General features: G+C 35.7%; 1 protein-coding gene across 1 annotated transcript in view; it reads left to right on the top strand.

Moving 5' to 3' along the window:
* Nucleotides 1-19314, top strand: part of KPNA4 (karyopherin subunit alpha 4) — a 61386-nt gene extending 42072 nt beyond the window's left edge. Inside the window, 6 exon segments of the mRNA XM_018048221.1 lie at nucleotides 2868-2996; nucleotides 5771-5875; nucleotides 8534-8605; nucleotides 12954-13116; nucleotides 15822-15916; nucleotides 17284-19314. Coding sequence (XP_017903710.1) covers nucleotides 2868-2996; nucleotides 5771-5875; nucleotides 8534-8605; nucleotides 12954-13116; nucleotides 15822-15916; nucleotides 17284-17382 — 663 coding nt within the window. The 3' untranslated portion in view covers nucleotides 17383-19314.

A 20051-nucleotide genomic window follows, 5' to 3' on the forward strand; every position in this document is an offset into this window, starting at 1 on the left:
AAATATCCCCAAAAACCTGCATCTAGAAAGAGCTAATAAAGAGAAGATGAGAAGTTCACACAGTTATAAGCAATAACTGTCAAACTACGGTGGTAAAGGGAAGTGCAGCAAGCTCTCCCTGTCCTTCGGAAGTAAATAGCGCGTGCTTTAATCGTAGAATGACAAAGAACCTATAAACTACAATAATAGCATAAGGAAAACTGTTAACCAGATTCATTTTATCAACCTTGGCTAGATGATAAAATCAGGTGTGTGAAGCTTAAAGAAAAAAATTGGTTTCCCTTGCCCAACTTTTAGAATTTGTTTCAGTAAATCTGCTGTATTTCCTAGAAATCTGGGCTTTAAAAAGCTCTTTAGGTTATTCATATGCTGTCAAAATGAAAACTCATCTCTAAAATTTAAAGCACTTTAAAGAAAAGAAGGAACACTTAGCTAAATTCAGAAATAATTGATTAATAGAATACTTTGTCATTTAGGGGTATTTGTAGTCTATTTTAAATATTCCTACTAAATTCTTACCATGAAGTTTGCATTTCTTAAGTGTGGTACTTACGTCTTGGTATAGGTTTTTGGTTTGCATTTTGTTTTTGTTTTTTTCTGAATGCATCTTCAGTTTTAATACTAGACTTTGAGAAGATAGTGCTTAGACTTTTACTTTAGCCAGCTCTCAAAGAAATTTAATGTTCTATACCTTGCCTGATAACTAATATAGATTTTGTAAAACTTTTTAAATTTTTCATGCCATAAATTTGGAATGTAGAAAGAATAATGTAATGAACTATGTAGGCTTCCCATATATTTCTACTTCCCCTCCAGATTACTTTGACACAAATCCCAGATATTGTATAATTTCATCCAGCTTGCGTCTGTAAGAAGTAAGCCTATTTTTTAACATTCACAGTTCGTTAGAGCGCTTACTAAAATCCAATCAGTATCTGATTTTTACTTTTTGCCTCACTTTTTTTCACAACTTGACCAGATCAGTAGGTCTTCAAACAAGGTCAGCACATTACATTTAGTAGCTATACTCTTATGTTTCTGTTACTCTTCCTTTATTCTTTCCCTTATTAAATTTATTTGTTAAAGAAACTGGCTCACTACAAAACATTTTTGAAAGAAATTAAATAAGACCTAAATAAGTAGAAAGATACCTATGTTTGTGGATTGAAAGATTCAGTATTAGGGTGGCAATGGTCCCCAAAATTATATACAGATTAAATGCAGTTCTTGTTAAAATCGATATTTAAAATACAGTGGACCCAGAAATAGCCAAAACAGTCTTGAAAAAGGAATCAAGTTTGGGGACTTCTCACTTTAAAACCTGACTACAAAGCTAGAGAAAACAAAATTTTGTGATTCTAGTATAAGGATAGACATATAAATCAATGAAATAGAATCAAGAGTCCAGAAAGAAACTCATACATTTGTGATCAATTGATTTTCAACAAAGGTGCCAAGAAAATTCAGTGAGGAAAAACAGTCTTTTCAACAAGTGGTGCTGAGGCAACTGGATGCCCATGTATATAAAGGAATGAACTTGGATCCCTATTTCACACCATATTTTAAAAAACTAAACTCAAAAATGAATCACAGCTATTATGAAATGAAAACAGCTATTATGAAACATCTGGAAGTATAAACCTCTTACAAGGCATAAATCTTCATAACCTTGAATGAGGAAGTAGTTTATTAGATTTGACACTGCAAGAAGTCAAAGAAAAAATGCCCCCACCCCCAAAAAAAACTTAGACTTCCAAAATTTAAAACTTCTAAAGAGACCATCAAGAAAGTGAAGAGACAACCCACACAATGGAAGGAGACATTCACAGATCATATATGAAATAGAATTTGTGTCCAGAATACATAAAAAACTCTTAAAACTCAACAAAAAATGGCAACCCAATTCTAAATGGTTTTTTAAAAGTAATATTTTCCTAAGAAGACATACAGATGGTCAGTAAGCACATAAGATGTTCAACATTGTTAGTCACTAAGGAACTCAATCCTGAATATTCATCAGAAGGACTGATGTTGAAGCTGGAACTTCAATACTTTGGCCACCTGATGTGAAGAACTGACTCTTTTGAAAAGACCCTGATGCTGGGAAAGATTGAAGGTGGGAGAAGAAGGGGACAACAGATGATGAGATGCTGGATGGCATCACCGACTCAATGGACTTGAGTTTGAGTAGACTCGAGGAGTTGATGATGGACAGGGAGGCCTGGCATGCTGCAGTTCATGGGGTCGTAAAGAGTCAGACACAACTGAGCAACTGAACTGAACTGAATACAAACACAAATCTCTAATGTAAATGTCACTAATGTAAATCAAAGCCACAGTGAAGTACCGCTTTATACTCACCAGGATTGCTGTAATCCAAAAGACAGTAACGTGTTGGCAAGAATGTAAAGAAAATATGATCCTCATACATTACTGGAAAGAATGTAAAATGGTATAGCCTCTTTGGAATATAATTTGACGGTACCTGGAAAAGTTAGACAGAGTTATTATATGACCCAGAAATTCCACACCCAGGTGTATACCCAAGAAAACTGAAAACATGTGTTCACACAAAAACTTCTGTATTATCTTATTTTCTTTATGGTCATAATTATTATCTAAAGTTATCCTTCATACTTATTATTGACCATTTCCTCGTACAGTAATGGAGGCTCCCTAAGAACTGAGGTTGTATCTGTCCTATTCACCCCTCTGTTTCTAAATCAGTGTCTGACACAACTTGCTCAAAAATATAGGTTGCCATGAATGAATGAAGATATTTCTCATAGCCTGCCTAATACTCCTTTGTGTATAAGGAGTGATTCCTATAGAACAACATCATCTCATTAAATATTTTTATGTTTCAGACGGCAGCACTTCGAGCTGTAGGCAATATTGTTACTGGAACTGATGAGCAAACACAAGTAGTTTTAAACTGTGATGCTCTTTCACACTTCCCTGCACTTCTGACACATCCCAAAGAGAAAATTAATAAAGTAAGTATTTTTAAATACTGTTTAATAAATAGCATGTGAAGAAGTCATTTTCAATTATGAAATTAGGTGGTTGAGTATCTTTCATATTTACTTTTAATATAAGCTGTCATTTAGACATTACGAGAAAGTAAGATATTTTACTCTTTATGATATGGACTGGTACATGATTTTCCATTTTTACAGTAAACCAGTTGCAAACAGTGCAAACTTGGCTCTCCTGGAAATGATGAAATAGAGATAATTGGGTGTTAAATGTTGTATGATTAGAAAATTTTAATATCTAAGTTAAGTAATCTTAAGTTTAATATTTTTTAACTATCTGATAGTGTGTGTATGTGTGTGTGCATGTGTGTGTGCTTGTGGAGGCTATGAAAAGGGGGCACTGACTGGTGATGCTGATACTGGAGTGCATCTGAGGCTGTTGTAGAAGTGCATGGGTTGTTGATTACAACATTGCCTATGATTATAGCCCAGGAGCAGCTCACCTAAGTAGCCTAGCACCCTAAAATCTCTGACAGGTTCACTAAACGTGGTCCTGTGATCTGATCCAAAAGAGCCTTCTGCACATTAGGAGTAAAACTTGTTTGCTAGTTTTTTAAAAGAGAGAAAATATTTCCTTTAGTAAATTCATATGTTTAATAAATTTATTAAGTTTGTAAATTATAGTAATATCCTACATAGGACACTAGGCAGACATTTTGTCTCATTTCATTCTGTGTTTTCAAGTGGCTTTTATTTTCTGTGAGGAAAAGCAACTTGTAATTCTCTTGGTAGCAGTAGTACCATTGTGGTATAAAGGGTAACATAAAAAGATCATTGAAGTAGATCAGTAAAGCTGTTGAACACCTGAATCTGTTTTATCTTTGAGAGAGATGGTACAGTGAATGAATATTACAAATAAGTATACAAAAGCAATCCATTGTTTCATTTTTGTGTGTTTCAGTCATCATGAATAATTGAGATACTCATCTGTTTTGGCTAGGACTCTTGATCAGAATAGAAGAGGGAATAAATAAGATTTGTGTTTGTATTCAGTTCAGTTCAGTTGCTCAGTTGTGTCTGACTCTTTACGACCCCATGAACTGCAGCATGCCAGGCCTCCCTGTCCATCCTCAACTCCTCGAGTCTACTCAAACTCAAGTCCATTGAGTCAGTGATGCCATCCAGCTATCTCATCACCTGTCCCCTTCTTCTCCCACCTTCAATCTTTCCCAGCATCAGGGTCTTTTCAAAAGAGTCAGTTCTTCGCATCAGGTGGCCAAAGTATTGAAGTTCCAGCTTCAACATCAGTCCTTCTGATGAATATTCAGGATTGATTTCCTTTAGGATGAACTGGTTGGATCTCCTTGCAGTCCAAGGGACTTTCAAGAGTCTTCTCCAATACCACAGTTCAAAAGCGTCAGTTCTTCAGCACTCAGCTTTCTTTATAGTCCAACTATCACATCCATATATGACTACTAGAAAAACCATAGCTTTGACTAGACAGACCTTTGTCAGCAAAGTAATGTCTCTGCTTTTTAATGTGCTCTCTAGGTTGGTCATAGCTTTTCTTCCAAGGAGCCAAGTGTCTTTTAATTTCATGGCTGCATTCACCATCTAGTGATTTTAGAGCCCCCAAAAATGAAGTCTGTCACTATTTTCACTGTTTCCCCAGCTATTTGCCATGACGTGAAGGGACCAGATGCCATGATCTTCGTTTTCTGAATGTTGAGTTTTAAGCCAACTTTTTCACTCTCTTTCACTTTCTTCAAGAGACTCTTTAGTTCTTCTTCATTTTCTGCCTTACGGGTGGTGTCTTCTGCGTATCTGAGGTTATTGATATTTCTCCCATCAGTCTTGATTCCAGCTTGTGCTTCATCCAGTCCAGCGTTTCTCATGATGTACTCTGCATATAAGTTAAATAAGCAGGGTGACAGTATTCAGCCTTGACATACTCCTTTCCTGATATGGAACCAGTCTGTTGTTCCATGTCCAGTTCTAACTGTTGCTTCCTGAGCTGCATACAGATTCTTCAGGAGGTAGGTCAGGTGGTCTGGTATTCCCATCTCTCTCAGAATTTTCCACAGTTTTTTGTGATCCACACAGTCAAAGGCTTTGGCATAGTCAATAAAGCAGAAGTAGATGTTTTTTCTGGAACTCTCTTGCTTTTTCGATGATCCAGTGGATGTTGGCAATTTGATCTCTGGTTCCTCTGCCTTTTCTAAAACCAGCTTGAACATCTGGAAGTTCACTGTTCACGTACTGTTGAAGCCTGGCTTAGAAAATTTAGAGCATTACTTTACTAGCATGTGAGATGAGTGCAATTTTGTGGTAGTTTGAGCATTCTTTGGCATTGCCTTTCTTTGGAATTGGAATGAAAACTGACCTTTTCCAGTCCTGTGGCCGCAGCTGATTTTTCCGTTTCCTGGCATACTGAGTGCAGCACTTTCACAGCGTCATCTTCCAGTATTTGAATTAGCTCAACTGGAATTCCATCACCTCTGCTGGGTTGTTACAGTTCATCAGTTCCTTAGTATTTGTTCAGCCAAGCTTCTTTATAGTCTTAGTGCTTGGAACGTTTTCAAGAAGTTTTTAGAAGGTTAGTTTATTTGATTAACAATTTGTCCAAGGAAAAATACAGAAAAGGGGACAGAGAAATACAGATTCTGAAATTTTTAATTATGAAAGTCATTCCATAGTAAAAATCATTTGATTATGGTAGTGAATGCTTTTTCCTAGTTCAGCTGCAGATTTTATTTTTCAGTAAGAAATATTAAAGGAGTTTTTTTCTACAGGAAGCAGTGTGGTTCCTGTCTAACATCACTGCAGGAAATCAGCAGCAGGTTCAGGCAGTAATTGATGCCAATCTTGTACCAATGATAATACACCTTTTGGATAAGGTAAGAAAGTCATCATGTTAGTATCTGTGTAAGAGGAAAAGAACTTAATATAACTAAGTATGTGTATATATATTTTTCTGTTTAATTAGAATTGATACAGTGGCATGAGTTAACAGATGAAGAAACTGTAGTATAGATAAATAAACTGCCCAAGATCAAACAGCAAGTAATTGTGCTATTTAGTCATATGCCATGTCATCACATGCTTACATTAACGTTTGGGAAAGACACAATTTAAAATGTCACAATCAAAAAATAAAATGTCACAATCACAGCATGCAGGTTTTTTCCTGAACACTGATCTGTTATTATCTCTATCCTCTTTTCCTCCATGTTTCTTACAAATTGCTAGATTGGGTTCAGTTTTTAGGGAAAAATATTTAATGTTCTAATGATTCACATGGGGAGATACATTCTGTTTATCCTACATTTAGTGATAATTTAGATTGAAAAGTGAGCTCAGCTGTTACCAGACTGTTCCACCCTTATTATAATGTTATTCATCATTCTTTCACATAGTGGTTTTTAAGCAGTCATGATGAACATTACCTAGATCCCTTATTTTACTACGAACTGCAAAACGATGACTTTGTAATTGTGTCATTCTTTATGTATTAGGCCTGATTCTTCAATAAAGAAGATTAAAGAGCGTTTCCTTATCAGCTGTTCGTTTACTTCCTTATCAGCTGTTTATTTACTCTGAAATATATTTCATATAGGAAAAGCAAGATAAATGTTTGATTCCTACTTACTATCATTCAGTCTTTAGAATGACATGGTTCCCTAACGACCTCAAAAGGAGACGAGTACAAAGTTATTAGTGTCATTAGGAAATTATGGATTTACATATATCTATTTTTATTATAAGTTTCAGTACTTTGTAGTTATTCTTTCTGATGCTCAGGTTGTCCCTGACCAATGAGAACCTATTTTAAGTTTGGTGCCCGTCTTTTTAACATCACTCGAGTATTTGAGAGCTTCCTACCTTTTGGATATGACATGATTCCTGGGCCTTTTGTTTTGGATGTATTTTCTGACCTAGACCTAGAATTAACGATTGATAGGGTGTCTTGGTTCCCTTTTGTAGCAAGTGGTATTTAAAGGTCATAGTTCAGATACTAAGGATGATCATTGCTGCAGGATTGTCATGGTATGTAGGCTTGAATGAATAAAATAGGAAGTAATTTTTTTTTTAAGAAAATGAAAGATAATACATATTGTAAGTTTTGTAAACATGAGAATTCATAAAAACAAATCATAAATGAAAGAGAGCTATCAGATATCACTGAGTAAGATATTTTCACTTCGTTGATCTTGTATTTTTATCTCATCTATGCTGGAAATCTTTCTGTAGACATAGTTACTTGACATATATTGAGGTATATAATATAAAATCTGTCAAAATAACAAGACCACATTGATGCTAATAACATAACTACTCCACTTTTGGGATTTCCTTGAGGATTTTTTTTCTTTAGGATATATTCCATCAATGATGTACTTAAAAATAATGTCACTTGAAATAATTTCTATATGTGTAGTTAAGCCACCAGCTTCATATACAGTTTTTTGTTTCTGTGTTTACTTTTATTTGGGGGAATTGCTTCAGTTTGGGGGTTTTATTTTTCTTTATTTTTGCACATGCCAAGAGGCTTATGGTTTCTTAGTTCCCCAGTCAGACCCTCAGCAGTGAAAGTGTGGAGACCTAACCACTGGACTACTAGAAAATTCCCTTGTTTATTTTGTTTTTGCTTATGTGAACCATTTATAGTTTCCAAGTAAAAAATAAGTACCTTGTCTTCAAGGTAATACACAAAGGTCTAACTTCTGTTTCTGTCTGTTCTTCCCTATTCTTTCCCTTAATTTTTGGATTATTCTTCTACTGTTTCTTCTTTAAGCAAATGTCTGTGTAAGGTTTTTTCCACATGACAAGTTGTATTTAGGATCACTGGATCCACAAATAGACATAGATATAAATTTGCTATATAATGCCCATTTACTGCAAGAAAGGTTGTGTACTGTTTTATACTCCTACCAGTCTTACTGACACATACTTGGGTTTTCTCAATCTGATAAGTAAAAGTAGATATCCTATGGCAGCTTTTTTTTTTTTTTAAGTATGGTTGATTTACAGTATTTAGTATTAATCCATTGCAGTTTTTAAAATTTTCTTGATTAACTCTCAAAGATGAGATTCTTAAATATATGACTTTATAAGTGATTTTTAAATTTATTTTTTAATTTGTATGAGAGTAACCTCTATAAGAGTAGTCTTTATCACAGTCTCATTAATCATGGGTATTTTTATTTTTAAAACTATGTGTTTAAAAAGATACTTTATTTTACCTTGACATTTCTTTGACTAAAGTAAAATTGTAACTTCTTATTTTTTTAACTGATTTTATTGTATTTTATCATTGACTTCATTTGATATTATGAACAGCAATATCAAGTCAGTTTGTTGTTGGGAAAGTTCACGAAATAGAATCTCTGTTTGTTAAACTGGGTAAATTGGGTTCAAAGCCTTATCTTTATTATATGAATACATAAAAGCTAGAAGGAAACCAGGGGGAGTATGCAGTTGAAAAATCATTTTAGGAAACCTCTTTTCCAGTTTATCTTCTATTGCAGTTTATATCCTTTACTTTGCTTTTATAGGGAGATTTTGGCACTCAGAAAGAAGCTGCGTGGGCCATAAGTAACTTAACAATTAGTGGAAGAAAAGATCAAGTAAGTTCAGATCTTATATATTTCTCAAAACTGATAAGTAACAGTACTAATAATTCTAAGATCTGTATTTCAGTAAATCATAATTTAAGATAATAGCAAGATAATAGACATCCTGTGATATATAAAAGTGTCACCTTGACTTCCTTTAGTTATATTTCATAAATGTGAAGTGTTCACTTTCCAGCTTCTTGGCCTACAAGAATTTTTCTGATCCAGGGTAAGATAAAGCACTTATCGTCAGGGTTGGTTTTTTTTTAATGTTAAGGAAAAAACAAGACTTTTTAGGTTAATAGGGCAGAATGAAACTGCCTCACACATTCTCCTAACAAATGAACAAGAACAAAAATTATCTGACAGTAAACCAAGTAAGGAACTAAATTCAACTTAAAAGCTGGGGCTAGGAACTAGGGTGAACAATGTGAGGTGCCTAGGGCATAAAAGTTAAAGAAACACGTAACTCTCTGAGTTGTGCAGGTAACAGAGCTTTACATTGTGCCAACTGGCAAAAGAAAATGAGTTTTATTTGTTTTTGTCTTCTGGCCACACTGCACACCACGTGGGACCCCAGTTCCTGGACCAGGGAATGTATGCCTGTGCCTCCTGCATGGGCAGCACAGAGTCTTAACCTCTAGACTGCCAGGAAAGTCCCAGTCCCACATATGTTTCACAGACAAGTAAAAGGGCAGATTTGGAGCACATAATTGTCACAGATAAGCCATAGACTGAATCCACTTAAATATGAATATAGAGCAGAACATAAATATATTCCATGGCAATAACTAATAAAGTATAAAGATGATAGAAAATTTGCAAATTTTATGGAACCATAGAACAACAGATTGAGAGAGAGGTTGTCAGGTATATGACAGTGTTTAATGTGAAAGCAAAGAGAGGATGCTGTCACACTGAACAATTGTAATTTTTAAAAAAAAATTAATACCTGGCCTCTTAACTGACTTCATAATTTAATATTAAAGGAGAAAGGATCTCTGAAGGAAGTACTCCTTATGGCAAAGAAATGTGTCATATAAAGTTGAGTGATTCCCTCATTTTCACTTCAGTTTTTCTTTTCTCTAAGTTAGTGAAGAACAAACATACTGCATTAAAAAGAAAAGGTTAGTTTAATGTAGGCTAACAACATGGAGAAGGGAATTCCACTGGAGAAGGGAATGGCAAACCACTTCAGTGTTCTTGCCTTGAGAACCCCATGAACAGTGTGAAAAGGCAAAATGATAGGATACTAAAAGAGAAACTCCCCAGGTCGATAGGTGCCCAATATGCTACTGGAGATCAGTGGAGAAATAACTCCAGAAAGAATGAAGAGATGGAGCCAAAGCAAAAACAATACCCAGTTGTGGATGTGACTGGTGATAGAAGCAAGGTCTGATGCTATAAAGAGCAATATTGCATAGGAACCTGGAATGTCAGGTCCATGAGTCAAGGCAAATTGGAAGTGGTCAAACAGGAGATGGCAAGAGTGAACGTCGACATTCTAGGAATCAGCGAACTAAAATGGATTGGAATGAGTGAATTTAACTCAGATGACCATTATTATATCTACTACTGTGGGCAGGAATCCCTTAGAAGAAATGGAGTAGCCATTACGGTCAACAAAAGAGTCCGAAATGCAGTCTCAAAAATGACAGAATGATCTCTGTTCGTTTCCAAGGCAAATCGTTCAATATCACAGTAATCCCCATGTCTATGCCCAAACCAGTAACGCTGAAGAAGCTGAACGGTTCTATGAAAACCTACAAGACCTTTTAGAACTAACACCCCAAAAAGATGTCCTTTTCATTATAGAGGACTGGAATGCAAAAGTAGGAAGTGAAGAAACACCTGGAATAACAGGCAAATTTGGCCTTGGAATACGGAATGAAGCAAGACAAAGGCTAATAGAGTTTTGCAAAAAAGAACACACTGGTCATAGCAAACACCCTCTTCCAAACAACGCAAGAGAAGGCTCTACAGATGGACATCACCAGATGGTCAACACCGAAATCAGACTGATTAATATTCTTTGCAGCCAAAGATGGAGAAGCTCTATACAGTCAGCAAAAACAAGACCGGGAGCTGACTGTGGCTCAGATCATGAACTCCTTATTGCCAAATTCAGACTTAAATTGAAGAAAGTAGGGAAAACCACTTGACCAATCAGGTATGACCTAAATCAGATCCCTTATGATTATACAGTGGAAGTGAGAAATAGATTTAAGGGCCTAGATCTGATAGATAGAGTGCCTGATGAACTATGGACAGAGGTTCATGACATTGTACAGGAGACAGGGATCAAGACCATCCCCATGGAAAAGAAATGCAAAAAAGCGAAATGGTTGCCTTACAAATAGCTGTGAAAAGAAGAAAAGTGAAAAGCAAAGGAGAAAAGGAAAGATACAAGCATCTGAATGCAGAGTTCCAAAGAATAGCAAGGAGAGATAAGAAAGCCTTCCTCAGCGATCAATGCAAAGAAATAGAGGAAAACAACAGAATGGGAAAGATTAGAGATTTCTTCAAGAAAATTAGAGATACCAAGGGAACATTTCATGCAAAGATGGGCTCGATAAAGGACAGAAATGGTATGGACCTACCAGAAGCAGAAGATATTAAGAAGAGGTGGCAAGAATACACAGAAGAACTGTACAAAAAAGATCTTCACAACCAAGATATTTACGATGGTATAATCACTCACCTAGAGCCAGACATCCTGGAATGTGAAGTCAAGTGGGCCTTAGAAAGCATCACTACGAACAAAGCTAGTGGAGGTGATGGAATTCCAGTTGAGCTGTTTCAAATCCTAAAAGATAATGCTGTGAAAGTGCTGCACTCAGTATGCCAGCAAATTTGGAAAACTCAGCAGTGGCCACAGGACTGGAAAAGGTCAGTTTTCATCCCAGTCCCAAAGAAAGGCAATGCCAAAGAATGCTCAAACTACCACACAATTGCAGTCATTTCACATGCTAGTGGTGTAATGCTCAAAATTGTCCAAGCCAGGCTTCAATAGTATAGGAACCGTGAACTTCCAGATGTTCAAGCTGGTTTTAGAAAAGGCACAGGAACCAGAGATCAAATTGCCAACATCCACTGATCATGGAAAAAGCAGGAGAGTTCCAGAAAAACATCTATTTCTGCTTTATTGACTATGCCAAAGCCTTTGACTGTGTGGATCACAATAAACTGTGGAAAATTCTGAAAAATGGGAATACCAGACCACCTGACCTACCTCTTGAGAAACCTGTATGCAGGTCAGGAAGCAACAGTTAGAACTGGACATGGAAGAACAGAGTGGTTCCAAATAGGAAAAGGAATACATCAAGGCTGTATATTGTCACCCTGCTTATTTAACTTATTCGCAGAGTACATCATGAGAAACGCTGGGCTGGAAGAAGCACAAGCTGGAGTGAAGACTGCCGGGAGAAATATCAGTAACTTCAGATATGCAGATGACACCACTCTTATGGCAGGAAGCAAAGAGGAACTAAAAAGCCTCTTGATGAAAGTGAAAGAGGAGAGCGAAAAAGTTGGCTTAAAGCTCAACATTCAGAAAACGAAGATCATGGCATCTGGTCCCATCACTTCATGGGAAATCGATGGGAAAACAGTGGAAACAATGTCAGACTTTTATTTGGGGGGGCTCCAAAATCACTGCAGATGGTGATTGCAGCCATGAAATTAAAAGACCCTTACTCCTTGGAAGGAAAGTTATGACCAACCTAGATAGCCTATTCAAAAGCAGAGACATTACTTTGCCAGTGAAGGTCCATGTAGTCAAGGCTATGGTTTTTTTCAGTGGTCATGTATGGATGTGACAGTTGGAATGTAAAGGAACCTGAGCACTGAAGAATTGATGCTTTTGAACTGTGGTGTTGGAGAATACTTTTGAGAGTCCCTTGGACTGCGAGGAGATCCAACCAGACCATTCTAAAGATCAGTCCTGGGTGTCCTTTGGAAGGACTGATGCTAAAGCTGAAACTCCAATACTTTGGCCATTTCATGCGAAGAGTTGACTCATTGGAAAAGACTGATGCTGGGAGGGATTGGGGGCAGGAGAAGGGGACGACTGGGGATGAGATGGCTGGATGGCATCACGGACTTGATGGACGTGAGTCTGAGTGAACTCCTGGAGTTGGTGATGGACAGGGAGGCCTGGCGTGCTGCGATTCATGGGGTCGCAAAGAGTCGGACACGACTGAGCAACTGAACTGAACTGAAACTGAACTTAACGTGAGAAATGAGGTCATATTTCCAAATTCAAGATTATAAATCAAAATTTTTCCAGTGAGATAACAAACAGGGTGCACAAATGAAATTCACTGAACATTTATTATATCATGGTGTTTGTCTTCTTCAGGTGGCCTACCTAATCCAACAAAATGTTATCCCACCTTTTTGCAACTTGCTGACTGTAAAAGATGCACAAGTTGTGCAAGTAGTACTCGATGGACTAAGTAATATATTAAAAATGGCTGAAGATGAGGCAGAAACCATAGCCAATCTTATAGAAGAATGTGGAGGTAAGTTTTATTATATGCTGTTATTCCACATTTTAATATTCTTTTTGTAACTACTTTTATTTTCAAATGCAGCACTTCTATATTTTTCTATCTTAGATAATCAAGTAATAGAATCAAATAAATACTATATTCTGTATGTACAGTCCTCCTCAGCTTGCTGCATATGCTTAGGTAACTGAATTGCTGCCATATATTGAACAGGCACTGTGCTAAGATACTGGGAAAAGTAGTAAACAAGACACAGTCCTTGCCCTCAAGGCATATAGTCCCATCATGGAGATAAACATGAACTGATTTAATGTGCTGATTATGATTACCCTAATAGAAGTGTGCAACAAAGTGAAATACCTAATCTGTCCTGGAAGAAGTAGGAAGTGACCTGAGCTAGATTTGAGAGATGAATAAGAATTAAGAAAGTGAAAAGGGATGAAGTCTTAGAAGTTTAGTAGCACAGCAGATACTTTTAAGGCAGTGGTTCCCAAATCTGGCAGCATACCAGAACCACCAAGAAGGTACACAGCATGCCTTAGCTTTCAGCTCTTAAGATGAGCATCTAGATATAACATGGAAGTTTCTGATGTGGGTGTGGAACAAAATATATTATCAATCTAGGTAAGCACAAAAGTAAAGCTGTTTCTGATAGAAGTTGAGAAGTGAAAGGAAAGCTAGCTAAGAATAGGAGAACCAGTATCTTCAACTTATTTAGTAGAATTTGGAGAGTTGAAAATTAATAGGAAGTAAGTGTTTTTAAAGTTACTTAAGTGATAACTTAGGACACAAAATGACAGAACAACAACAACAAAATTCATAACTATCAAGTTGGGAACAGGAAATGGGAAATACTGTTAGGGAACTAATTAGGAAGTGAGTTCCAGAAAAATTTAAAACTTAAAAAATTTAAAATTTAAAAGGAATAGTTAAAAAATTTTTTCCTACTTGTGTATTTTTTTCTTTTACGATATTTAATAATTAAAAATTTATTTTGTATATTAATATAAAAATATAGATCTTGAGCATTGCCTATTTCACTGGAAGTAAAGCCTAGCTTACAAATTTACCAAAGGATTCTCTGCTGTAGGGTACGACAAGTCACTGGAAGATTTTACCAAGGGAATTGATACGTTTAAATGGAACTTGGATATAAGGGGAATGGAACCCTGGTAGAGACTGGCAGGAAACCACCTAGGAAAGTGTATAGCGATTACACTACAATAAATGAAGGCAGTGATAACAGAGACAAGGGGGAGATGACAAGATTCAAGAAATGGATAGGATAGGCTTTGAGGTTTTTGAGATTTTGTTATAGAATTGAGGGAAAGGGGAACTTTAATAATTAGTCTTTCTCTCAGATTTCAAAATGTTGTTGATTATCACCAGTAAGTATACAGTAGAATAAACTGTAAATGAAGAATGGCAGATAATATTGTGTTTGTACAGCTTGAACTTTAGGTACCTATAAAATATCCTCATGGAATTATCAAGCAGGTTTAAAGTTTTAAGTATCTGAAGCTCAGAAAAATGAAGCTATAGATGAGTATAAGTCCTCAACCTATATGTAAATAGTAGTTAAACCTTTTCGTGGAAAGGCCCCATAAGGAGAGTGTGTAAAGTGAGAAATATGCCTAAAGCGATTTCCTCCACTTAAGAAACAGAGGACAAATACTCATGAAAGGGCAATTTCACTTTAATTCAGAGATTTTAAAATTAATTATTACTCCTATTAGGCTTCCCTGGTGGCTCAGTTGGTAAAGAATCCACCTACAATGCAGGAGACCACCTGCAGGAGGCAAGGGTTCAATCCTTGGGTCAGGAAGATCTGGAGAAGGGAATGGCAACCCACTCCAGGATTCTTGCCTGGAGAATCCTATGGAAAGAGGAGCCTGGTAGGCCACAGTCCATGGGGTTGCAAGAATCAGACATGACTTAGCGACTAAACCACTACAAAGCAAAACAGTATTCAATTTTTATATCAATAGGTTGTTTACATATTTTGCTTATGATTTAATACGTTTGTTAGTATTTATTTACAGGGGAAAATCCTCTTTCCCCTGAAATACTGTTGTTGATCATGATCATTTTTCATTATACTTAATAGCTGTCTTAACATTCATATTTGTTAATTGTGAGTACTTAAAAGTTTTTTCTTACATGCTCACTAGAAAAATTTGGCAAATGCTACAAAATAGAAAGAACTTGCTTTTAACTTTTTTTACTTTTCCTGCACGTTTGGGTTTTACTGTTTGTTTGGGGGTGTTTTTGGTTTTTTTCTTTAGAAATGGCTCCTGGGATCCTCGGTTTCAACCAGGATTGAAACCAAGCCACATGACAGTGAAAGCCCAGAGTCCTAACTACTACATCACCAGGGATTTCCCAGCTTTTAACAGAGTAATTTTACATACAATTACTCCTTACAAACACTGATGTATGATACATCATTTTCTTCTGAATAGAAAGATATCCCATTGCTTAATTTGTATGTAGTTAAACACTCAAGTGTTTGGGGTTGTTGTTTTTTGTTTCGGCTCTAGTGTGCCACATGGCATATAGAATTCTTTGTAAATAAAACCTTACTGTGTTTAAGATTCACCTTTAGAATAGATACCCCCAATTGAATTATGTGTTCCCAAGATTATTATAACCTTTTTGCCACTGTGGTGGTGTTGTTTTAATATTATTATTATTTCACTTCATAAAATGTCTTACAGGACTGGAGAAAATTGAACAGCTTCAAAATCATGAAAATGAAGACATCTACAAATTGGCCTATGAGATCATTGATCAGTTCTTCTCTTCAGATGATGTATTTAATAATCTTATCATTTTCTTAGTTTTACTTAATAAGCATAAGTCTGGATGAAATTTAAGCTAGGGCATATATGTATGCATTTTAGAGAATGGAATTGAAATAGATACATAATATTTCAGTATTTTAAAGTCCTTTGGGGTATTAAAAAGTAGTATTACCTCAAATGGCAAAAAAAGATGAGAATTTTTTGACAGTGAATAAATTAGGCTTTATTTTCCCTTGATGTCTCTATAGTTATCATATTTTATATTGCTAATAGCCTATATGTGTTTATGAACAAAATAGTAAAGCTAGTATATCCTATAATCCATTATGACAGTAATTAGTTAATCTGTATTTGACTATATTGCCACCATTAATTTTAGTTGGTGACCAAAAACAAATATGAAGATAAATAGATACAGTGAAAAAAAATTATCAAGAAATGTAAGTTACTATATAATGTATACTATAGAAGAATGTTTTCATATTGTCAATATATGGTAGTTGAAATTAAAGAATTATTTTTAGTATTATCTCTTTGGGAATGTTAAATCTAAAATTATAGTGATCAGATATAGCCAGCAGTAGATTTCTTGATTGATTTTATCAACTTTTTTAAAATATTTTGTTAAGCATATATGGTTTGTAGATTAACTTGACAAGGATAGTACTAAAAAAGAATTAGACTATTTATACCTACAGATTTTCAAGCTAAGTCCTAGTTAGAATATAATATCTATTAAAAAGCATACTTTTTTAAAAGTAGCTTTTATCATGTATTAAAGTTGGATATTTTTAGAAGTCCTAATTGATAATTAGGTATACACAAAGCGTTAATGATTTTTAATACTTCAACATGCAAGTCTTGCTTACTCTGTTATATTGTGAAAAAAATAATAAAGATGATGTGCCTCTTTATAGGAACTATACCATAGGCACATAATTTCGTGGTATTTCAACCATTAGATATAAAGCATATAGAAAGAATATCAGTTATCCATTTTCATTGGGCTATTATGTTACACTTTAAGCTCAAAAGTTGTCTCCAATTGCTATTAAAATATTAACTGAAGAATACACTTAGCCTCCAAAAGTGGTAGCATTAGAATGAGTATACTCTCTGAATTTGAGACATAGTACCATCTGCAGTCATCATTCTTCAGAAGATAGCCATTTTGCATATTCTCTTCAGTTTCTTCCCTTTTGGCATCCCTTACAAAAAAAAGCTTTATGAAGTGTTTTCAGGGTTCTCAAGGGATGGTAGGACTGTGTTGGCCACCCGTAATCTCTCATACTTTTTAAATGGAAGTGTTAACTACAATTCTATGTTTTATTATTTAAAACTAACCATCACCTTCTTTTTTTCCCCTCCCCTGTAGATTGATGAAGATCCTAGCCTTGTTCCAGAGGCAATACAAGGTGGAACATTTGGTTTCAATTCATCTGCCAATGTACCAACAGAAGGGTTCCAGTTTTAGAAAGATGTTGTGGAAGTTAGGTACAATGCAGCACTGGGATATATATATATATATACATATATATAAAAAGGTTTGATCCATCAAGCTTGGCTCATGGGATCTGCTGCTGCATTAAATCGGGAAGGAAAATGTGAAGATTTCATTTGGAATCACAGAAAATGCCCAAATGAGGTCAAGATGGCGAGTGGGTGCGAGTGAGAATGAGTGGCAAAATGTAATGAAAACTCTACATGGATGCTTATTTAGGTTGTTCAAAGTAAAAAGGGCTACAGGTCACAGATCTTCAGTGCCTGAGAAGGAACATTGACTTTGTATCAATTGAGGGGAAAGTGCAGTACTGTCATCTTCAAGCCTTGTAAGCATAAAAGAGAATAGGATGCCCATAAAAGTCAAAGGAAAACGAGCCCAGGCCTTGCTATGAAGCAGTGTGTGAGTGGACAGTGTTGAATGAATGTCTGGCTCAGTGATGGAGAGCCAGGTTCATCTTTCAAATCTAGGGCTCTTCATTCATGAAGCAGACTCCTAGTCCTGGAGTGACTGTGTACGAGAGTATGGTTGTGGTGCTGTATGTGAACGCATGCAAGCTTGATTTGCCTTCAGGGGGCTGATAACAAACCTAGTAAAATCATCAGAGTGAGATCATAAGTGTTACTGTACACTGGACATGAAAACAAAGACCAGTTCAGCAGCAGACATTGGTGTACTCTGCAGCCTGTGTTTTCTATTTCCCTTCCTCCCTGTTCCCACCCCCTCCTTTTTTTTTTTTTAGGTTTTTTTTTTTTTTTTTTTGTGGGAGTTTTTTGTTTTGTTTTTAGTTTTTATTTACTTTACCTAGTATGGCTTTTTAGTTGCTTCTCAAGTCAGAAAACTTTCAGGAAGGTTTCCCTGTGCATTTGCACCAGATGAATGTTTGATGCTATGAAAAGCTTTCCATATCATCAAAACTAATTTGTGTAGATTTTTGCATGAAAAAAAATCATAAATTTCCCTCAAAATAGACTGTGTTGCAGTACACAAGTTGCCATAATAGTATAAAACAGTAAAATGTGCTTTTAAAAGCCATCCTTTTCATTTTCAGAGATAACATAAAGATCTTTGCATGAGGTAAATCTACAGCCTAGTTCATTTTTAGATTTTGTTGAGTCCTGTAAAGAAGAAGAAGAAAAAAGTTTCAGTTGTGGTAGAATACCGTGCTGTGTTTAAATGTTACTTGTTTTCAAACTTTGTTTTCTATGAAAATGATATGGAAACTTCTAAAATGGAATTTGGTGCATATGTACTGCTGAATAAAGACCGATGAAGAGGTTTGAGTAGATGTACAAATCAAGTAATGGTTTGAACACCTTTAATAATATGCCTAATCTGTTCAATTGTTTTAGAATCTTTTTATCTTAGATGTAGGCAGCCATGAACAATCTATTTTGAGCCACTTTAGGGAGAAAACTTTGTATTTTTAAAACTTGCATATAAGTTATGCAAGTGGTTTTTATAAATTGGAATAATACCTCAGTTTTGAGGTTATGCACACTAAATTAAATGTGACATAAATTAATTTGTACAAAAAGAACTCTTTATAAGGTGGCTCATTGTAGGAAATCCTGTGCCTTCCCCTTTGAGCACAAGTGTTGCATGAACAACAGTTTGCTATAAGAAACATACCAGATTAGCCACCATTAGCATCTATATCTACTTTGTGTTTAAAAATCAACTGGTAATTCTGAAACACTGTAGAATGGATAAAAATTATTTTGTGATCATAACTCTTTGTTGAACTAGAGTATTTTTGCAGCATTCCTTGTCATCAGAAACATGGTTAAAGTTTAAAACTAGAAGCAGCAGAAAACTAGCTTGTAAAATTTATCCAAGTAGAGTGCAGGCTAGGCTATCTTGGGGAAATAAACATTAAAACTCAAAGCAATGTTTTACATGGGGCATGTGTGTGTGCTGTGTGGATTTTTTATATATATTAATGTAAAGTTAGAGTACAACTCAGTGGCTTGTGTTTGCTTGTCTTTCATAAGCTTTTAACATTGACCCAGCATTACAAAAGAAATTTCTTAACTTTTTTAATTTCAGTATAGACATGTTAATATTCCAACTGACTGAATTTGTTCAGCTGATGCCATCTGTGCTTCTGCTTCTTCCGTGTCCAAACCAAGATTCTGACCTTCTTTCACTCCTTCAGCAAAGTGGACTGAGAGACACCTGAGATATATTTTAAGTATTTCTATAACTTCAGCATATGGCTGCAAATGATAGAGTGCACACAAAGTATGATTTTACAAATGGCATAAGTTACTAGAACATACACATAACAGTGCTCTGCATAATTCTTGTTTCTTAGTGTACAAAAACCTGGTTAAAATTAAGCCAGTGAGGTTATAATAGGCCAAATGATTTTATAGAGTAATTTTCTTACGAGTGCAGGACTCATATCAGCTTGATTAGTCAAGGCCTGCAGAAGCAGCTGATCTCAGAGAAGAACCTAAGCTGTCTTTTAAAGGGGCTCACCTGATTAAATCAGGCCTACCCTTTATTATCTCCCTTTTAATTGACCCAAAGCCAAACTGATGAGTACATTATTATACCTGCACTATCCCTTCCTCTTTACCGTATGCGTGCATACTAAGTTGCCTCCAACTCTTTGTGACCCTGTAGGCTATAGCCCA

This window comes from Capra hircus, chromosome 1 (assembly GCF_001704415.2).
Source record: "Capra hircus breed San Clemente chromosome 1, ASM170441v1, whole genome shotgun sequence".
Classification (NCBI taxonomy): domain Eukaryota; kingdom Metazoa; phylum Chordata; class Mammalia; order Artiodactyla; family Bovidae; genus Capra; species Capra hircus.